Below are 18,565 nucleotides of genomic sequence, written 5' to 3'. Positions count from 1 at the left end.
CCCTACCATGTTTAAAGGGCATTTGGAAGATAATATACCAAACTGGATAAAGTAAAATTCAAAGATGTCCATTGAGCAGAATATCTGCCAATGTCCTTAGCCTACTTGAGGCCTCAGATGCCACACCCAGATTTTTTAAAATCTTGACCTGTGTGCAATTAGATTCTTGTTGCTATGCCAGAAATAATGTATATAATGGGGGCAGGGTGTTCGTGGTATGTTGCAGTAGTGGGTTTCAATTTTTTTTGCTACTGCTTCTATGGGTGTGGCTTGGTGGGCGTGGCAGGGGAAGGATACTGCAAAATCTCCATTCCTCCCCCACTTCAGGGGAATGTTACTGAAAAATCTCCATTCCCACCCCACTTCAGGTGACATTACTGCAAAATCCCCATTTCCTCCCAATCAGCTGAGACTCGGAAGGCATAGAACAGATGGGGATGGGGCCAGTCAGAGGTAGTATTTACCGGTTCTCCGAACTACTCAAATTTTCCGCTACCGGTTCTCCAGAACTGGTCAGAACCTGCTGAAACCCACCTCTGGTATGGTGGTAAAGTTCCATTATTTTGGTAATGTTTTTTTTAGGTACAAGAGCCTTTCAATCACCTCCTGGGGGAAGGTCTAAGTCATCTTTCTATGGCCATCTTCTCCAGCCTTCCTCTGAAAATTGGTATATCAAATAATAAAAGTGAAATGCTTCCTGAATGTCACTGAATTCTGTTCTTTCAAAACAGAGCTGATGTGAAAAAGAATGAAAAGATGACATTATCAGTATGCAAGTGACAGATACTGAGGTTAGAGGAGTGGATTTATGTAAAATATGGACTATATGAGAAAGAAAAAATGCTGAGTAAATATTTTGATGGTTGTATAATCGATACTATAATGGAAGATAGTATACTTTTTAATAACAATTGATATTGTCGCATGTATGTTTATGTAGATATGATTAGAATGATTAAGATGATGATGTTTATATGTTAACACTTTGGACACTTAGAAAACACACTGTTCAACATAGAAATGGAATATGTGATATAAAACAATAAAGAATATTTAACAATAGTATGCAATAGTGTGAGCTGATTTTTTTCAAAGAAAAAGGAAATTATTATAAAGATGGTGGTTGCTATGAAAAAACAAGTGATTTGTCCTGTTGGAGATGATAGAAAATTTGCTACAGGAAATCATTATCTCCTTATTTTGTTCAGACATTCCACTGTTTCTACTGACCCCCCTACAGCATGGAAAGTGGGCTACAGAACATTATACATATACATCTTAGATTTTGTAGAAGGCCAACGTGGTGGCAATCTGAGAGGAGATGTCCATTTTAATTCCTTCAAAGACAATGAAAATGTCCTTCTACCTTCCATAGCTTTAGTTAGGGACACTGACCCAGGGGTGAAATCTAAAAATTTTCCCTACCGGTTCTGTGGGCATGGCTTAATTGGTGGGTGTTGCTTGGTGGTCAGGTGACCTGGTGGACATGGCTTGGTGGTCAGGTGACCCGGTGGCGTGGCCAATAATAATAAATAATAAAAATAATAAACAAAGTACACAAAACAATAAGAGGTACCAAAAACCAACGTTTACACTTTACACACACATAACACAACACAACACAACTCACTCACACACAATGTAAGAGCAGCTGCACTTCACCCAAAATGCCCCCTGAAACAAGCAGGAACTTCACACATCCACAAAAAGCTCAAAAACCAACTATCACACTTTTTCCACACAAAATGCCACATACAGCTTTGTGAGATTTTGTGTGTTTGTGCAGTTAGAGTGAAACACTACAGAAACATACCAAATCTCAGAAAGCTGCACAAATTTTTTATTTTATTATTTTATTATATTTTATTTATAGTTTTAGACAAAAGCAGCTAAATTTAAAACTTCCTTAACTTTAAATTGCTATGTCTAAAAAAAATAAATAAAACTCCTTAAAAAAAAAAACCCAATTAACTATTTTTTTAAAGCTCCCCCAAAAAACCCAAACCCAATTACTTACCAAATTGAAGGCACAAGGCAGGCAGGTAGACAGATTGAGTTGCTAGCTGATGCAATGGATTGCAGCAGCTGAAGCAAGGCATGAAAAGTGAGCGAGCCCGAAAGAAGCAGCAAGCCACCAAGTGGGCAAGTGAGGACCGGGAGATTGGGTGGGCATGGGCGGGGGGTGCAGGGATTTTTGTTAACAGTTCTCCGAACTACCCGCTGCCATCGCTAATGGATCGCACGATCCTGTCTGAACCAGGAGCATTCCATCCCTGCACTGACCTAACTAAATAGCTGATCTAACAGCTGAGAGAGATCCAACACACCATCCCAAGTCATCCTGGAATCTGAATAATCATCATTAAAGTTGTAACACAGGTCAGGTGTACATTGGAGAGGAGTCATGGCAGGGGTGAAATGCTCCCGGTTTGGACCGGATCGCCCAATCCAGTAGCAATGGCGGCGGGTGGTTCGGAGAACCAGTAGCAAAAATCCCTGCACGCCCCCCCCATGTCCAGCTGAGCTGTGCGATCATCAGAGGCTTTTTTTTTACTTTTAAAAGCATACTCTCCTGGTGAAGTCTAGTATAAACTAAATTAAAACCAAGAAAACCAAAAAGAGAAATATTTTACTCTCTCTTTAAAGTTACACTCTGACTTTCTTTTTTCTTTTTCTTTTTTTCTTTTTTCTTCTTTTTTCTTTTTTCTTCTACAATCTATCCTGTCTAATCATTTAAAACAGGGGTGTCAAACTGGCGGCCCACGGGCCGGATGTGTCACACGCAGACCACACCCACCCTGGCTCCGCAAAGGCAAAAAAGTCACAATAGGTCACGATAAGTCATGTGACGCAATCGAGTTTGACACACGTGATTTAAAAGAAATGCAAATTCATGTTTGTGGACTTTTTATGCCAAAAGTTGATAAGTGTGTTCCAGTCACCAATAAATGTAGATATTGTCCATTCTCTAATCAAAGAAGTCATCTCAGCAAGTTTGGCAATTTCACCAACCATTCCTTGGTGGAAAGTACCGAATTCTTTCCAAATTTGATGTTCAGGCACTTTACTTTTCCACTTTACGCTTTGTAAGTAAAGCATCTCCTTGTTCCTACTCCAAACATGGCTTGTCTGTGAAAGGCTGGGCAAAATGTCCAGAGAAAGAGGAACAGGTGACTTTCTCCCAGGAAGAGAATGAAAGATTCTGTCCATGGACAATCACATCATTTAGCTCACTTTCTGGACTGTGACACAGGCCTTAAGAGCTATGTAGTCATCCAGGTTCACAAACGATCTGCCCATTACCACCAGGATACTCCTGCTACCCACTCTAACTCAATCCCCCAGTTCTCCATTCTATGCCAAGGTGTACATATCAATGTACCTTCTCAATGAACCAAAGAAGAAACATAACCTTCCTGACAACTGACCCAGATAAACCAGGAATACTCAACCTCCCCTTTCAAGATCTTGGCAGTCTTGGGAGGGGGGTCACACACAGCCTCAGAGATATGAAGGTCAAATAGTAACACCACCATTAAGTGCATCCATATAACCAGAGGAAAGGAATCCATGTCCCTTCAAACTAGTTTTTTCGTAGGTGTGGCACCAAATTGGTGTCAAGGAAAAAAAAATATTGGGCCTCTATCTTTCTCCATATTTTACACAATGATACAATCCAAAAACATTCAGTGTCCTCAGCCTAGAGTGGCACCAAATTCCAGAGCTCTGGGTGATCCTCATTACCCAGCAGTCTCTGGAGAAAAGATTCCATGTTGAAGGATAGCAAAAGTCAACAAAATAGGATGCTGCATTTTCCTCCAGCATCATTTTCTGGACATGTCCTGACAGGAAAGACCACAACCACTAAAGAACATTGCCCTCATCTGTAATTTTTCACTAACATGCTGTACTCCAGCTTCCTTTCGGCAAATGGAGCCAAGGAAGAAGTTTAGGATCCCCAGAGGAAAAGTTGCTTCTCACTGTAATTATCACCATCCTGCTTTTTGCAATGTCATATACTTCTCCAGTGATCAATGTAAACATCAGACTGTGCTGTTAAATGTACCTTTTTCTCCTCTCCAGGTGAATTTTACTTTGTCTCTGTCTGAATCAGGAAAGCCCCTGTCTCTTGTGTGAGGACTTTTAATTCTTTAACTCTTCTTGTTTAAAAACGGGAAGCAGATTGATTCATCCCCATGAATTATGAACCTCCTGCTTCTGTTTCTGATGCTACTGTTGTCCCTGCCGGTCTCTGGGAATCTTACAATGAAATGTCGACTGACTTTGGGGCATCAGGATGGAAAAAAACCATGGAGCTATTACCGACCAGGAGAACATCTCATTGCTGTTATCACCACTGGCACAAAAATATTGAATATTACGTTCCCTTTCAATGTAGCTCCTTTCAGTCAGTCTCATTTGTAAGTCATTCAGGAGTCATTGTGTGTAAGTCACACAATGGAGTTGTGTTCCCTCAATTTCTAATTTTAACACTCTCATTTTGTTCTCCTTATTCCACTCTCTCCTATATTGCAGCACCTGTCCTGCCTACTTTCCTGAATCATTTTGATTTCCATGTTTATTTGTCTAATTTTGAGGAAGAGATTCAAATCCAAAGATGGAAAAGAAAAAGAAACTGAAATAAGTCCACATTATTTTCCTCTCCCTGTTCAATCTTGAATTCATGACTTGAATAATGACTTTTGTTTAAATTAGTGATTATTGTAATTTCCCCTGCCCAGCTTAGTTCAAATACTGTACAACTACTCATTGATCCTTATAGAAATACAGGATAACTTATTTTTAGAATTGGTTTCTCAGTTACTTTTGAAACATCATCTTCCTTTTATGGCAGTTCTACTTTAATTATTCAATTATTTTGAACCTTGATTACTGGGCAAATGAAAAATTAGTACTGCCAGAAAGAATAGTGTACTTCAGATTCCTAATTAGGTGGAGTACTGTATCAATTCCATTTTCCCAACATTTATTAAAATTAAGTGAAGATGGGTGAGTATCATTTGTCTCTGGGTTTGAAGTCAGTATTGGCTTAAGACGCCATAGGCTTCAAAAGACAAAATGTTTGGACAAGTTTAAAATTTAAAACTTTAAATTTAAATTCAAAATTTAAGGCAGTATGGGAAAGGTGGTACAAATGGTGGAATAATAGAACAAGACTATAAGGATATGTCTATTTCTAATAATGATAGATTTGAAGATACTTGATATGTACATAATATAAATATGTAACCGCACGACACCTCAGATCTTAACTGAGATTTGATGTTTTCTTTTTAAAAAACTTTTTAAAAAATCAATAAAGTATTATTAAAAAAAATGTTTGGACAAGTTTGAGGAAAAATAGAACATTGTTGTTTCTGTTGATGAAAATAACATGACCATTTTTACAGGACTTTATCTACTGCTCATTCAAAAGTGGATGCTTTATTTTCATTAGTCAAACAAAAATATAAATATATATACAGGTATATAAATATATTTTGCTATTGATGTTGATGATAAAATAAACATTTTTTTACAGTAGAAAGTCTTCTGATCAGTCTAGAATCCTACGCTTTATTTTGGTTATTCAAGTGGCCAGTAAGAATTCCCAGCTCCTACACAATCTCACACTTGGCTACAACATACATGACAACTACATGAACACCATTGGCACTTCAGATGCCTTGCTGGACATGCTCTCTACTGGAGAAGCCAATGTTCCCAACTACAGCTGTGGAAGGAAAGACAACCTTTTGGCTTTTATTGATGGGGCTGACAGGGACATTTCCATCCAGATGTCAAGATTACTAGGCCCCTACAAAGTCCCACAGGTTTGTATTTGTGCCAGAGTTGTGTTTCAGCAGTCCTGGAGAACCGGTAGCAGAAATTTTGAGTAGTTTGGAGAACTGGTAAATACCACCTGTGACTGGCCCCGCCCCCACCTATTCTCTGCCTCCTGAGTCCCAGCTGATCCAGAGGAAATAGGGATTTTGCATTATCCTTCCCCTGGAGTGGGGAGGGAATGGGGATTTTACAGTACCCTTCCCCTGCCATGCCGACCAAGCCACATCCATCAAGCCATTCCACACCCACCAAGCCACACCCACAGAGCCAGTAATAAAAAATTTTATTACTGATGTGTGCCTCTTTATCTAGGAAAGTGAGTGGATTGGTAGGCTGGATAAGTGATAAATCCAACTATATCTTCCCTAGCTCAGTATTGGTATAAAATTAAAGCTAGGGAAACCGACTGAATCCCAAATTCTGCCTGTTAAAACAGACAGCCTTTCAATTAAAGACTGCTTGGACTGTATAAGTTACAAATCATATTAAGAGATGTGATCTCTCTCTCCCTCCCCCCCCTCTCTCTTTCTCTCATACAACTGGAGTACAAGGTAAAAAGAAATAATCTGGGACATCAAAGCAGGGAAAGATAAATTCTCAGTAAGTGTGGCACATTGAAGTGGATGAGTGTCTAATAACTTCTTTCCAAATTGTGAAGTATTTGAATATTGAAATGGCTGAACATTTTAGGATGGTATTTACATGAAAATGTCGCCCTAAGCAAGATATGTTCATATCAGATTTAACCAATTCCCTTATAATGAAAAGATGTGTATTTTTGGAAATCCAGAGATAGAAAACTTAACACATCTATTATTTTAATGTCAATTGTATAAGAAACAGAGAGATCAGTATCCTGGACTGCACATTAAATGAATGACCTATTGAATAGAATGGAATGGAATGGAATGGAATGGAGTGGAATGGAATGGAATAGAATAGAATAGAATATGGTTACTGGCTAATCAATAATACAATATTATAATATGTTCATGACAAAAAAGTTGGATTTGGTGAAAGCTAATAACTGACCCTAAATACAGCATTCTTCACTGCTTTTTCAGATCCGTTTCACTGCTTCAGAAGTTCTGAGTGATAAAAGTCAATTTCCCTTTTTCTACCACATGCTCCCCAAATTAGGGATTCTCTACCCAGGAATTATCCAAATTCTCCTCCATTTCAGATGGACCTTGATTGGTCTCTTTGCTTCAGACACAGAGAAGGGAGAGAACTTCATGAGGACTTTTATGCCTGTGCTTGTCAGGAATGGAATTTGTGTTGTTATATCACAACAATTCTCAACTACTGGACAAATAGCATCCTTCAGGGATGCCCTCTCTAAGTGGAGACAAGTCAATGTCTTTGTTCACCTCATAGAATATTTTTCCGTTTGGGACAGACTTCTTCTTTTCCATTCAACACTTAAAAGTTTGCCAGAACCCATTGAAGGGAAAGTCTGGATAATTGCAGGCTTCGGAGAACAGCAAATAAGAAGACACACATTTCTCAAATATGTCCATAGTGTTTGGACCTATGGTTTTCAATGGAAAAAAAGGCCAAAGGACAGTTCCTTCGATCCAGATCTCTTTGTGCAACCACAGTTCGGAGATCAGTCACTTCACTGTTCTTTTTCAAAAGGCATCATTTCTGTCAAAGGCCGGAGAAGATGCACTCAGAAATCTCCACTGAAAACAAAAGTAGAAAGAAACAGGATCTGGAACCGATATAACCATGTTGCTTACACTTTGATTAATATTCTGGCCCATGCCTTGAATGCTTCATATTCTTCCATATTCAACAGGAGAAAGAAAGATAGAAAGGAGAGACTGGGGGCTCAAAGGCAGCAACCATGGCAGGTATGGGGTTCTGACCAGGGATGGGTTCTACTTACCTTCACTACTGGTTCACAATGGGAGCAGGCACATGCTTACTTCGCTCGCTCGCGCACACTTCTGGGCATTCGCAGATCGCATTTGATGACGTCTGGGTGGCTGGGCGGAGCCTCCCGCTGCCGTTACTACCAGTTCTTGCGAACCGGTCTGAACCAGGCACAACCCACCACTGGTCCTGACGATGATCCATCAAACTTACTTTCTTCGGAGGGGGAACCATCTCAACCTTTTTCTCCCAAAGGTGCTTTTTGAAGAGGCAACTGGACTTTCTGGGTTTTCTTTGAAGATGTTTCACTTCTCATCCAAGAAGCTTCTTCAGCTCTGACTGGATGGTGGGGAAATGATTTATACTCCTTGCAGAAAGCCCCCACCTGCTCTGTTCTATTTCTGTTCTAGTTCCATCCATTTCTGAAGAAGAATGAGTTTTGCAATCTTTCCCACTTGAAACTCTACTTGAACCAAAATGGGGATATAGCAGCAGATCTGAACATTATAAGCTTGATAGTGCTATCCAGGGAGGATCCCATTACAGAGCAACTGGGGAGTTTTGAAAGACAGAGACTTACTATCAACCAAGATACTCTTTCACAGCTAAAGTTGCTCAACAAGGTGGGTGAAATATTGGTGTTTTTTCTGTTTTCCAAAGCCTTGAGACACTTTTCAAGTGGCTAAGCCTATTCACCAATACAGTGAGAATTGAATGTGGGGAATAGAAATCTTATAGTTTTCTTAAATGGCTTGGAAGTCTTCAGTACAATAGGCAAGGTATTGTTCAGATGCTGTAATGTGGAACACTATATCAAATTGATTCAGCCATGTCCCACATGGGATGCTGGATGTTGATTTAGGACACAAATCATGTCTATTTTGTGTCCCCTGTGCAACCTGTTATCTGTATAAAACTGGTCAACCTTATACTGTCTACCATGGACCTCACACTATTCCTAAAAGGTCCATAAGGGGGCATGCATAAATGCACCATCCCTACCATCCCTGTCCTACTGTCCCCATTTATTTGTACTCATTTCCTGTGCTCATGTCCATGTTTATACTTACACCTGTTATCTTGTCCATGTTTGACAAACTAAATAAATAAATAAAATACCTCCATTTTTCATTGATGTTACTTCTCCTTTTCATTGATGGTTAGTTCTAACACAGTTGATTTGCCATTCCTTGTTCTTCTGCTTAGTCTCTGCCTCAGTCCAAATGTGGGGAAAAATGTCATCCTGGATTTGTCAAGCGGGCTCGGGAAGGAGAGCCAGTTTGCTGCTATGACTGCATTCCTTGTCCAGAGGGGACCATCTCCACTCAGGAAGGTGGGTGACATCACAGAAAGGGGTACTGGATTCATGCAGAGCACTTCGATCAATGTGCTTTTTAAATGAGACACATCTAAGGTTGACAATTTTGTGGGTCTTAATTTTCAAGCTGCTGAATTTCTTCCATAATGGGAAGAATAAGAAAAACACTTTGAAGGATGAGGTAGGAGGCATAAGAACATGGTGGATTGTGCAAGGTTACTTGTGTCAGAGGAAATATCTCTTTTCTTGCCAGTTTGGAACGGTCCTTGTATGTTCACCTTTCTTAGGAACATCTGAATTGTTTGAAATTGAGGACTGGTTCCAGGTCAATGGCTTTTATTCATCCAAGCCAGTTTATATTACAGGGCAAAAGATATATCAATCAGTCAGTCAGTCAGTCAGTCAGTCAGTCAGTCAGTCAGTCAGTCAATCTTTATCAAGATCATGGAACCACATAAGCAGAAAGATGTGATTCAGGGGACCATGGAGGAAGAATGTTTGGGTTTAAGGGACAAGAGAAATACACATAAAGACTCACCATAAAAGACATGGAGAGGTTAGATATAAAAGGAAGGATGTAAATTAAATTTACAACGATTAAGGGTAAAAATTGCCTTTTTTAATTTCTAATGCTTTAATTTTCCATGTTATGGATTAAGAGGTAAAACACAAATATTGTTTATAGCCCAGTTTAACAATTCCACTTCAAGCAGAATCACCATCATGGATTCCTTGGTTGGACTGCTCCTGCATCTTCCGTTTTCTTCTTACCTTTACAACCTTTTTGGATATTAAACAATGAAATGCAAACAGTTACAACAGCCACAGAAAAAAGGAATATAGTCATGTTTCTAAGAGGAAAAAAAAAGTATTACCTCCATTATTGGGATTAAAAGGAACTAGGTCTAATAGAAAGTAGGGAGAAAAGAGAAATAATTAACCAAGCAATCTACATAATATCCATGTATGCCAATGTGGAACTCATTCAGTCTTTAAAGTAGTTATTAAATCTAGAAATTATGGTAATAGATTGCTGTTGCTTTTGATTTTTAGAAGCTAAAGTTATTGCAAAGAAAGATAATAGTTTCTTTTCTTGAATTACTTCAGCAATTAATTTTCCCTAAGATCCTGGTTTACAAATTTATTTAGTTATTAAAATGTATTGGCTGCCAATCTTACAAGATGGTATCATATTTATATTGCTGCAATCCCACACAATGGGTCTCTGGGTGTCATCCAATTAAAACAACAATTGAACCTTGTACAAGACTGGATTAAACCTATAATACATTAAATACCAAGATTGAAGAAGAATAGAATAGAATAGAATAGAATAGAATAGAATAGAATAGAATAGAATAGAATAGAATAGAATAGAACAGAACAGAACAGAACAGAACAGAACAGAACAGAGTAGAATTTTATTGGCCAAGTGTAATTGGACACACAAGGAATTTGTCTTGGTACATATGTTCTTAGTGTACATAAAAGAAAAGATACGTTCGTCAAGAATCATAAGGTACAACACTTAATGATAGTCATAGAGTACAAATAAGCAATCAAATCATATTAGGAAACTGTCAATATAAATTGTAAGGATACCAGCAACAAGGTTACAGTCATACAGTCATAAGTGGGAGGAGATGGGTGATAGGAACAATGACAAGACTAATAGTAGTGCAGACTTAGTAACTAGTTTGACAGTGTTGAGGGAATTATTTGTTTAGCAGAGTGATGGTGTTCGGGAAAAATTGTTCTTGTGTCTAGTTGTTCTGGTGTGCAGTGCTCTATAGTGTTGTTTTGAGGGTAGGAGTTGAAACAGTTTATGTCCAGGATGCAAGGGGTCTGTAAATATTTTCACAGCCCCTTTTTTCGACTCGTGCAGTATACAGGTCCTAAATGGAAGGCAGGTTGATAGCCATTGTTTTTTCTGCAGTTCTAATTATCCTCTGAAGTCTGTGACTGTCTTGTTAGGTTGCAGAACCAAACCAAACAGTTATAGAGGTACAGATGACAGACTCAATAATTCCTCTGTAGAACTGGATCAGCAGCTCCTTGGGCAGTTTGAGCTTTCTGAGTTGGCGCTGAAAGAACATTCTTTGTTGTACTTTTTTGATGACGTTTTTGATCTTAGCTGTCCATTTTAGATCTTGCAATATGGTAGAACCTAGAAATTTGAAGGTATCTACTGTTGATATTGTGTTGTTTAGTATTGTAGGAGGTGGAAGTATGGGAGGGTTTCTCCTAAAATCTACCACCATTTCTACCGTGTTGAGTGTGTTCAGTTCCAGATTGTTCCAGTCACACCATGAGGTTAGTTGTTCAACCTCCCATCTGTATGTGGATTCATTATTGTCTTGAATTAGATCAACCACTGTTGTGTCATCTGCAAACTTCAGTAGTTTAACAGATGGATTGTTAGAGATGCAGTCATTGGTATATAGAGAGAAGAGAAGTGGAGAGAGCACACAGCCTTGGGTGTAGGGGTGAAATGCTCCCGGTTCGTACTGGATCGCCTGATCCGGTAGTGATGGCGGTGGGTGGTTCAGAGAACCAGTAGCAAAAACTCCTGTGCCCCCCCACCATGCCCAGCTGAGCCGCACGATCATCAGAAGCTTTTTTTTTTTTTACTTTTAAAAGCATTTTTTCTACAACCTCTTTGGCTGAAAAAATGCTTTTAAAAGTAAAACAAAAAAAAAGCTTCTGATGATCGCGCAGCTCAGCTGGGATCATCAGAGGCTTTTCAAAGCATTTTTTCTGCAACCTCTTTGGCCAAAGAGGTGGTAAAAAATTGGTCTGAAAAGCTTCTGACGATCCCAGTTGAGTTGCCTGATCGTCAGAGGCTTTTCAAATAATTTTTTTCTGCAACCTCTTCGGCCGAAGAGGTGGTAAAAAAATTGGTCTGAAAAGCTTCTGACGATCCCAGCTGAGTTGCCTGATCGTCAGAGGCTTTTAAAAGCATTTTTTTAAGAACCTCTTCAGCTGAAAAGGTTGTAGAAAAAATGCTTTGAAAAGTTTTTTTTTAAAAGTTGGCCACGCCCACCCAATCACTTTACCCCCACCACCACCACCAAGCCACGCCCACAGAACCAGTAGTAACAAATTTTACATTTTACCCCTGCTTGGGGGGGCCCTGTGCTAATTGTACAGGTTTCTGATGTGATTCTGCTTAGCTTCACATGCTGCTTCCTGTTTGTTAGGAAGCTTATGATCCACTTACAAGTGTGTTCAGGTACCTGTAGCTGGTTTAGCTTAGTTAGAAGAGTGTCTGAATGATGGTATTGAATGCTGAACTAAAGTCTACAAAGAGGACCCTTGCGTAGATATTTGGAGATTCAAGATGTTATAAGATGTAGTGCAGAGCCATATAAACAGCATCATCTGTTGATCTATTTGCTCAGTATGCAAATTGCAAGGGGTCTAACAGTTGACCTGTGATTGTTTTCAAGTGGGACAGCACTAGCCTTTCAAAGGTTTTCATGACTACAGATGTTAGAGCAACTGGTCTGTCATCATTCAGTTCCTTGATGGTGGCCTTCTTCAAGACTGGGATGATAGCAGAGCATTTGAAGCAAGAAGGAACATAGCACATCTCTAGCGATTTATTGAAGATTCAGGTGAAGATGGGGGCCAATTGGTCAGCACAGACTTTTAAGCAAGAAGGAGTTATCTTGTCTGGGCCTGGAGCTTTTCCTGGCTTTTGTCTGTGAAATAGGTCTTGTACTTCCTTTTCTGTGATCACTAGGGGTTGTGAACCCAGTGGGATGGGGTCAGTTGTAGGAGACTTGGTGTTGTTGGTGTGTCTGAGATGGGGGTTGTGGAGATAGATGGCTGTAGTTTCCTTTCAAACCTGCTGTAAAACACATTCAGGTCATCTGTCAGTTATTGATTTCTTTCAGCCTGGGAAGGAGGTTTGCCATAACCAGTGATATTTTTAAGAGTTTTCCACATGTTTGCTGATTCATTTGTTGAGAACTGATTATTTAGCTTTTCAGAGTAGGAATACATCAAGATATTACATATGATGCAATTAATGCACAGGGCCCTGGTACCATGAGATGCCGAGGCCTGTTGAAAGGATACAATTTAAAAAATTATTATCAATGGTAGTGGTAATCTGACCTTGGGGATAGTTAATGCTTTTATTTTTCAGGAATCGGTGGTCCTACCATTTTTCTTGAAGGATGTGATTGTGCACCTCATTCTAAAAAGGCTTTCCATGACAAAGTTTTGTCCTGTGTACAATACTTTTAGTAAGTTTGTTAGAGCATGATTGTCACTCAGGTGCAGTATTCATAGCTGAGGTACAGTTCCAAGATGGCATTGCTTGCTTTTGTACTTGACCTCCTGCAAACATCCTCGCCCTTCTGGATTTCTCAGTGACTTTTGATACCATAAATCACTATATCCTTCTGGACTAGCTTCTTGGTTTGGGAGCGGCAGGCAGGGTTTTCCAAAGGTGGGCCAGCATCTCCTTCATGAGAGGGAGTGGGTACATATTTTCCACACTGATCATGTTCAGATTATGGTAGTCAACGCAGAGGTGTAAGGAGCCACCTTTCTTTTCGTGGAATAATACTGGGGCTGCTATTTTTGGTCGGGTGGGTTCGATGAAACCCCCTTTTAGGTTTTTGTTGATAAACGCTCTGAGTTTGTCTACTTCTCTGGGGGACATGCAGTACATTTTCGGTTTCGGGAATTTAGCCCTTGGTAGGATCTCAATGGCACAGTCTGTGGCACAATGGGGTGGAAGTTCATCGGACGCCTCCTCGCTAAATACCTCGGCCAAATCTTCGTGAATGATTTCAATTGGTGTTCTTGGGGAACAGAGGTAAAAATTGAGGCCCTGCAATGTGGCATTCCTCAGGAATGGAGTTTCTGTCCTTTCCTCTTTACCTTTTACATGAAATTGCTAGGCGAGGTCATTTGCAGTCATGGGCAATTGATCAGTCATTGATATCAAAGTACACCACCCATGGCTGGGTAGATGGTAGTGTTGTGATGCTGAGTATCCGGAGGCTTTAGAAAGGATGGGGAGGAAGCAGTGGTGAAATCTGAACTGGTTTACTACCGGTTTGCTGGCTGCGCATGCATACTGCGCACCACGCACCAAATGTGAGGTGTGCATGTGTGCAGTGCACATCAAAAGGAGGCATGGGGTAAGTAGAACAGCACGGGGGTGTGTGAGTGATCAGCTGTGGCATGCAATCTTTTTTTTTTTTTTTACTTTTAAAAGCATTTTTTTTCAACCTATTTGGCCGAATAGGTTTTTAAAAAATGTTTTTAAAAGTAAAAAAAAAAAGCTCTGATGATCGCATGGCTCAGCTGTGATCATCAGAGCCTTTTTTTTACCTTTTAAAAGCATTCCCACCATTCGGGTGGGAAAAGTGAGCAAGATGGAAAGAAGCGGCAGGCGGGCAAGCAGGCGACTGGGCGATTGGGTGGGCATCCAATCGGAGCGGGGGAGGGGCAGGGATTTTTTGCTACTGGTTCTCCAAACCACCCGCTGCCATCACTACTGGATCGGCTGATCCGGTCCGAACCGGGAGCATTTCACCCCTGGAAGGAAGCAACATTGATTCAACCATAGCAAATGGCTTCCTGTTTTTGCCTCACTAAATGTTTAGTGATAAATCAGCTATGACTTTGAATGGAATGACACTTCTCTGGATAGAGATGGCTCATAATTTGTGGGTCGTCCTAGAAACAGGGCTACTATAGGAGGAGTGCCAGATGCTGGGGATGGAATCAACAAGAGGAAACAGCCTAAAGTCTCTACATAGCCAGAGATGGATTAAGTCCAACCCCTCTTGAATTTGGTTAATCCTTATGTATTGCCAAAATAGTGCTAACATTAGTTGAGTAGATTCTTGTGAGTAGGCAGGAGCAATAAATGAGCTTAATTGGAACTTCTCATTTAGTCCTGGTCTTCTACACCTGACAGCTACTCCTCGATATTCATGTGATAGTCATGGTTAGAGGGACCTTCACGCAGATTACTCTTGTACAACAACTTTGTTCTTTCCTAGACTGAGGGGCATAGTACTTGCCTTGGTCACTTCTTGTTTGAATTACTACAATGTACTCTACGTGGGATTGCTCTGGAACACCACTTGGAATTTATAAATTGTCCAGAATGTAATGGCATGCACAGTATTGGGTTCCCCTACATTCATGTCTAGTGTTTGAGCTCCACAGGCTCCCAGTGTCTTTCTAAGTGCTTTCCAATTCACTTTTAAAGTCCTACATGGCATAAGATCAGGGTATCTACAGGACTTCCTCTCCTTGAGGATATCTGCTTGTACCGCAGGAACAAATTCTGCACCTAGTGGAAGATCAAACAGATTCCTGAAAAACCTAGCAGATAACTTTGTCCCCCCCAAAAGGCAGAGAAGGGAATAGAGGACCAACTGTATTGGACTTAATTCTCATTAACAGAGATGAAATGACAAAAGGCATTGAAGTTACAGGAACCAAACTGATGAGGTGTTTGACCCCTCCCTCAGGCTCAGCCTGATCATTTCCTACAGTTCCAGGGTGTCAGTGAGACTTCCTCTCCATCAGGATATTTGCTTTTCCCACAAGGGCGGATATAATAGACAGGCTCCAGGTCTGTTCCCTAAAACATTGCTACTTTGTGGGTCCTAGAAAGCCTGCTGTCAACTTTCTAAATGACTTTGGCTGAAGTCCTGCTTACTTTCTCAGTTGCGTTTCTCAATTGCCATTCTTGGGGGAAAGGGGCAGTCAGAAGGTTGGAATGTGATGCCTTAAACCGCTAGACAAAACGTTGACCAGACTCAGTGTGAGAACCAAGGTCATGGCACTGAACATCTGCAGAGACTGAAGGTCATACTGGATTGATTGCTTAACGTGACCTAAGACACCTAAGGCAAGGGGGGGGAGTTTGTCAGAGTTTATTGCAGCACACACAACCAGACACACAATTAAATAATTCTGCAGGATTCATCTACGTAAGAAAATTTCTTTATATACAATACCATACATCAGAAGTCAGCCTACAGAATCAGGAACACAGAAGCAATATTCATAGAAGCAAGTCATTACAGAGTAGAGACATACAGAGGGCATATATTGTACAGAGGCTCAATTTACAGAGGTCAAACCAACTCTTATATACAGTTCAGCAAGTCTAAGCCACGCCCAGACTCCAAACTGTCTCTTATGGTCCCACATACAAACAAATACTATGTTTCAGTTTCCAAACAGCCCCCATTGGCTGACCTGTTACCATGTCTATCCAAACAGTCCCCATTGGCTGATCTGTTGCTATGCCTATTCAAGTCTATGGATATTCATACTCTGACAACATTTCTATTCTTTTGACTACCCTAAAGTGCAGAAATTACTTACAGTTAGCTTTACCTTTCTACGTGCTGATATGATGTACTAAATAAAAAGCCTGACTGAAGCCTCAGAGTCCTGATTCAATTGGGTTCATCACTTGGAACCATGACACATGCCTTTTCTGTTGCAACTCCTGTTCTATTGAACACTTTAGCCTTGAATTTCAACAGTCCCCACCCCCACCCTTTTAAAATTCTGGCTCTTCTCCCAGGCATTGGGATAAGGTAAGGTTAGGGAAGGCTGAGAATGTGGTGGCTTGCATCAGTGAAGGGTAGTTTTGGCAACAGCTGTTTCTCTTTTTGGGTGCTTGTTGTTATAGCTGTATATATTAAGGGTTTTTTTTTTCTGGACTGTTCATTTTCCAAAATTTGCTTTAAGATGACCAACCAGGTCTTTCTCTTTTTGGTGCTTAGTGTTATAGCTGTAGATATTAAGGGATTTTTTTCTGGGCTGTTCACTGTCCAAAGTTTGCTTTAAGATGACCAGCCAGACAAATGTTTTATATATGTATGCAGGGTCATATTAATCATTTACTATGGCTTCCCTGTCTCTCAGTATCAGCTATTATTTATTTTGTATGGTATAACAGAATGCAGCATTAATGCATACAATTCACAAAAGCATCAAAATCACAAAAAGTGCCCTTGAGATGATGCAGTTCTTGCAGGGAACCTTCTGAGGGGATATTCCATCACAATATGAGGTAAGGTTCGTGGGATATTCCTCACAGTCACAGTAAGTATTATCAAGCTGTCTCCATTTGTTTTGTTTTTTTCCCCAACATTGGCACCTGCTGTGGTTGGTCAGTATCATCTGACAGACAAGGAAGATCTTTCTTGAAAGGTGAAAAGAGATATAAATGAAATATTGCTTTTTGTTTTCTCAGATACTGAAAAATGCACCAAGTGCCCAGATGATCAATATCCAAATGAGAGCAGAGTCCAATGTATCCCAAAAAGAATAATCTTCCTCTCCTATGAAGAACATCTGGGCATCATCCTGGTGTCCATTGCCCTACTCTTGTTCCTATCCACAGGATTCATTTTAATCATATTCCTTAAATACCTAGAAACTCCCATTGTCAAAGCCAACAACCGGGACCTCTCCTACATCCTCCTGGTCTCCCTCTTGCTTTGCTTCTTGTCCTCCTTTTTCTTCATTGGACAGCCAAGGAAAGCTACCTGTCTTCTTCGACAAACTGTATTCAGCATTGTATTCTCAATAGCTGTGTCATCTGTGTTGGCCAAGACAATCACGGTGGTGCTGGCATTCTTAGCCTCAAAACCAGGGAACAAAGTGAGAAGATGGTTGGGGAAGAGCTTGGCCAATTCCATCATCCTTTCTGGTTCTGCTGGCCAAATTTTCATCTGTGCCTCATGGCTTGGAATTTCTCCCCCATTTCCTGACTCTGACCTGCACTCCCAGCCTGGAGCGATCATTCTTCAATGCAATGAAGGCTCTGTCACCATGTTTTATGTTGTCCTTGGCTATATGTGTTTCCTAGCTGCCATTTGCTTTACTGTAGCTTTCCTGGCCAGGAATCTACCTGGAGCCTTCAATGAAGCCAAGCTGATCACCTTCAGCATGCTGGTCTTCTGCAGTGTCTGGGTCTCCTTTCTGCCCACTTACCTGAGCACCAAAGGAAAATCCATGGTGATTGTTCAGGTCTTCTCCATCTTGGCCTCCAGTGCTGGACTGTTGGGTTGCATCTTTTTCCCCAAATGCTACATTATAATCCAGAGGCCAGATCTAAACACTAAGGAACGTCTAATGATAAAAGTAGGGAAATGACTGTGATATTGTTTCTTAGGCTCATAGCATTTAATTTTTTCATTGCAATTGTTGGGCTTTTGTATACTTCCTTTGCATCCATGTGACAATTAAGGTTATTTAAAACTGAAGGAAATAAACATATAAAGAATGTAAGTCTAATAAAACTAAATTCCACATTATCATCAAACAGTAAAATAAATAATTAATAATTAAAATTGTCATGCATCCAGGGATGAACAAGCTAAGAAATAATATTAAATAATATATTAAGTAAAGACAGGTGAATAGAAAAGTCTCCCCAAAGACAGGGGAAAGAAATCTTTTGCCTGAACTGTCTTGAATATGAAATTCTAAATCTGTGTGAACATGGTCATTTTCTCTATG

The 18,565-nt window shown here is 40.2% G+C and overlaps 1 protein-coding gene across 1 annotated transcript; it reads left to right on the top strand.

Annotated features, from left to right (window-relative positions):
- The first annotated feature begins 2,097 nt into the window (after positions 1–2,097).
- Positions 2,098–18,360, top strand: LOC148115942 (vomeronasal type-2 receptor 26-like). Its single transcript, XM_087885311.1, has 3 exons — positions 2,098–2,142; positions 8,932–9,058; positions 17,295–18,360. The coding sequence occupies exons 1-3, from the start codon at positions 2,098–2,100 to the stop codon at positions 18,197–18,199; spliced, it is 1,077 nt and encodes a 358-aa protein (XP_087741437.1). The 3' UTR covers positions 18,200–18,360.
- The last annotated feature ends 205 nt before the right edge of the window (positions 18,361–18,565 follow it).

The sequence above is a fragment of the Pantherophis guttatus genome, chromosome 2, assembly GCF_059756535.1.
Source record: "Pantherophis guttatus breed Tessera chromosome 2, ASM5975653v1, whole genome shotgun sequence".
Lineage (NCBI taxonomy): Eukaryota > Metazoa > Chordata > Lepidosauria > Squamata > Colubridae > Pantherophis > Pantherophis guttatus.
Note: the sequence above shows the minus strand (reverse complement) of the source record. Positions and strands in the feature narration are given on the sequence as shown.

Coding starts and splice junctions, on each gene's coding strand:
- LOC148115942 (XM_087885311.1), top strand. CDS start 2,098: ATGAAAAGTGAGCGAGCCCGAAAGAAGCAGCAAGCCACCAAGTGG. Junction 2,143..8,931: donor AGCAGCAAGCCACCAAGTGG/GCAAGTGAGGAC, acceptor TCTTCTGCTTAG/TCTCTGCCTCAGTCCAAATG. Junction 9,059..17,294: donor GACCATCTCCACTCAGGAAG/GTGGGTGACATC, acceptor TTGTTTTCTCAG/ATACTGAAAAATGCACCAAG.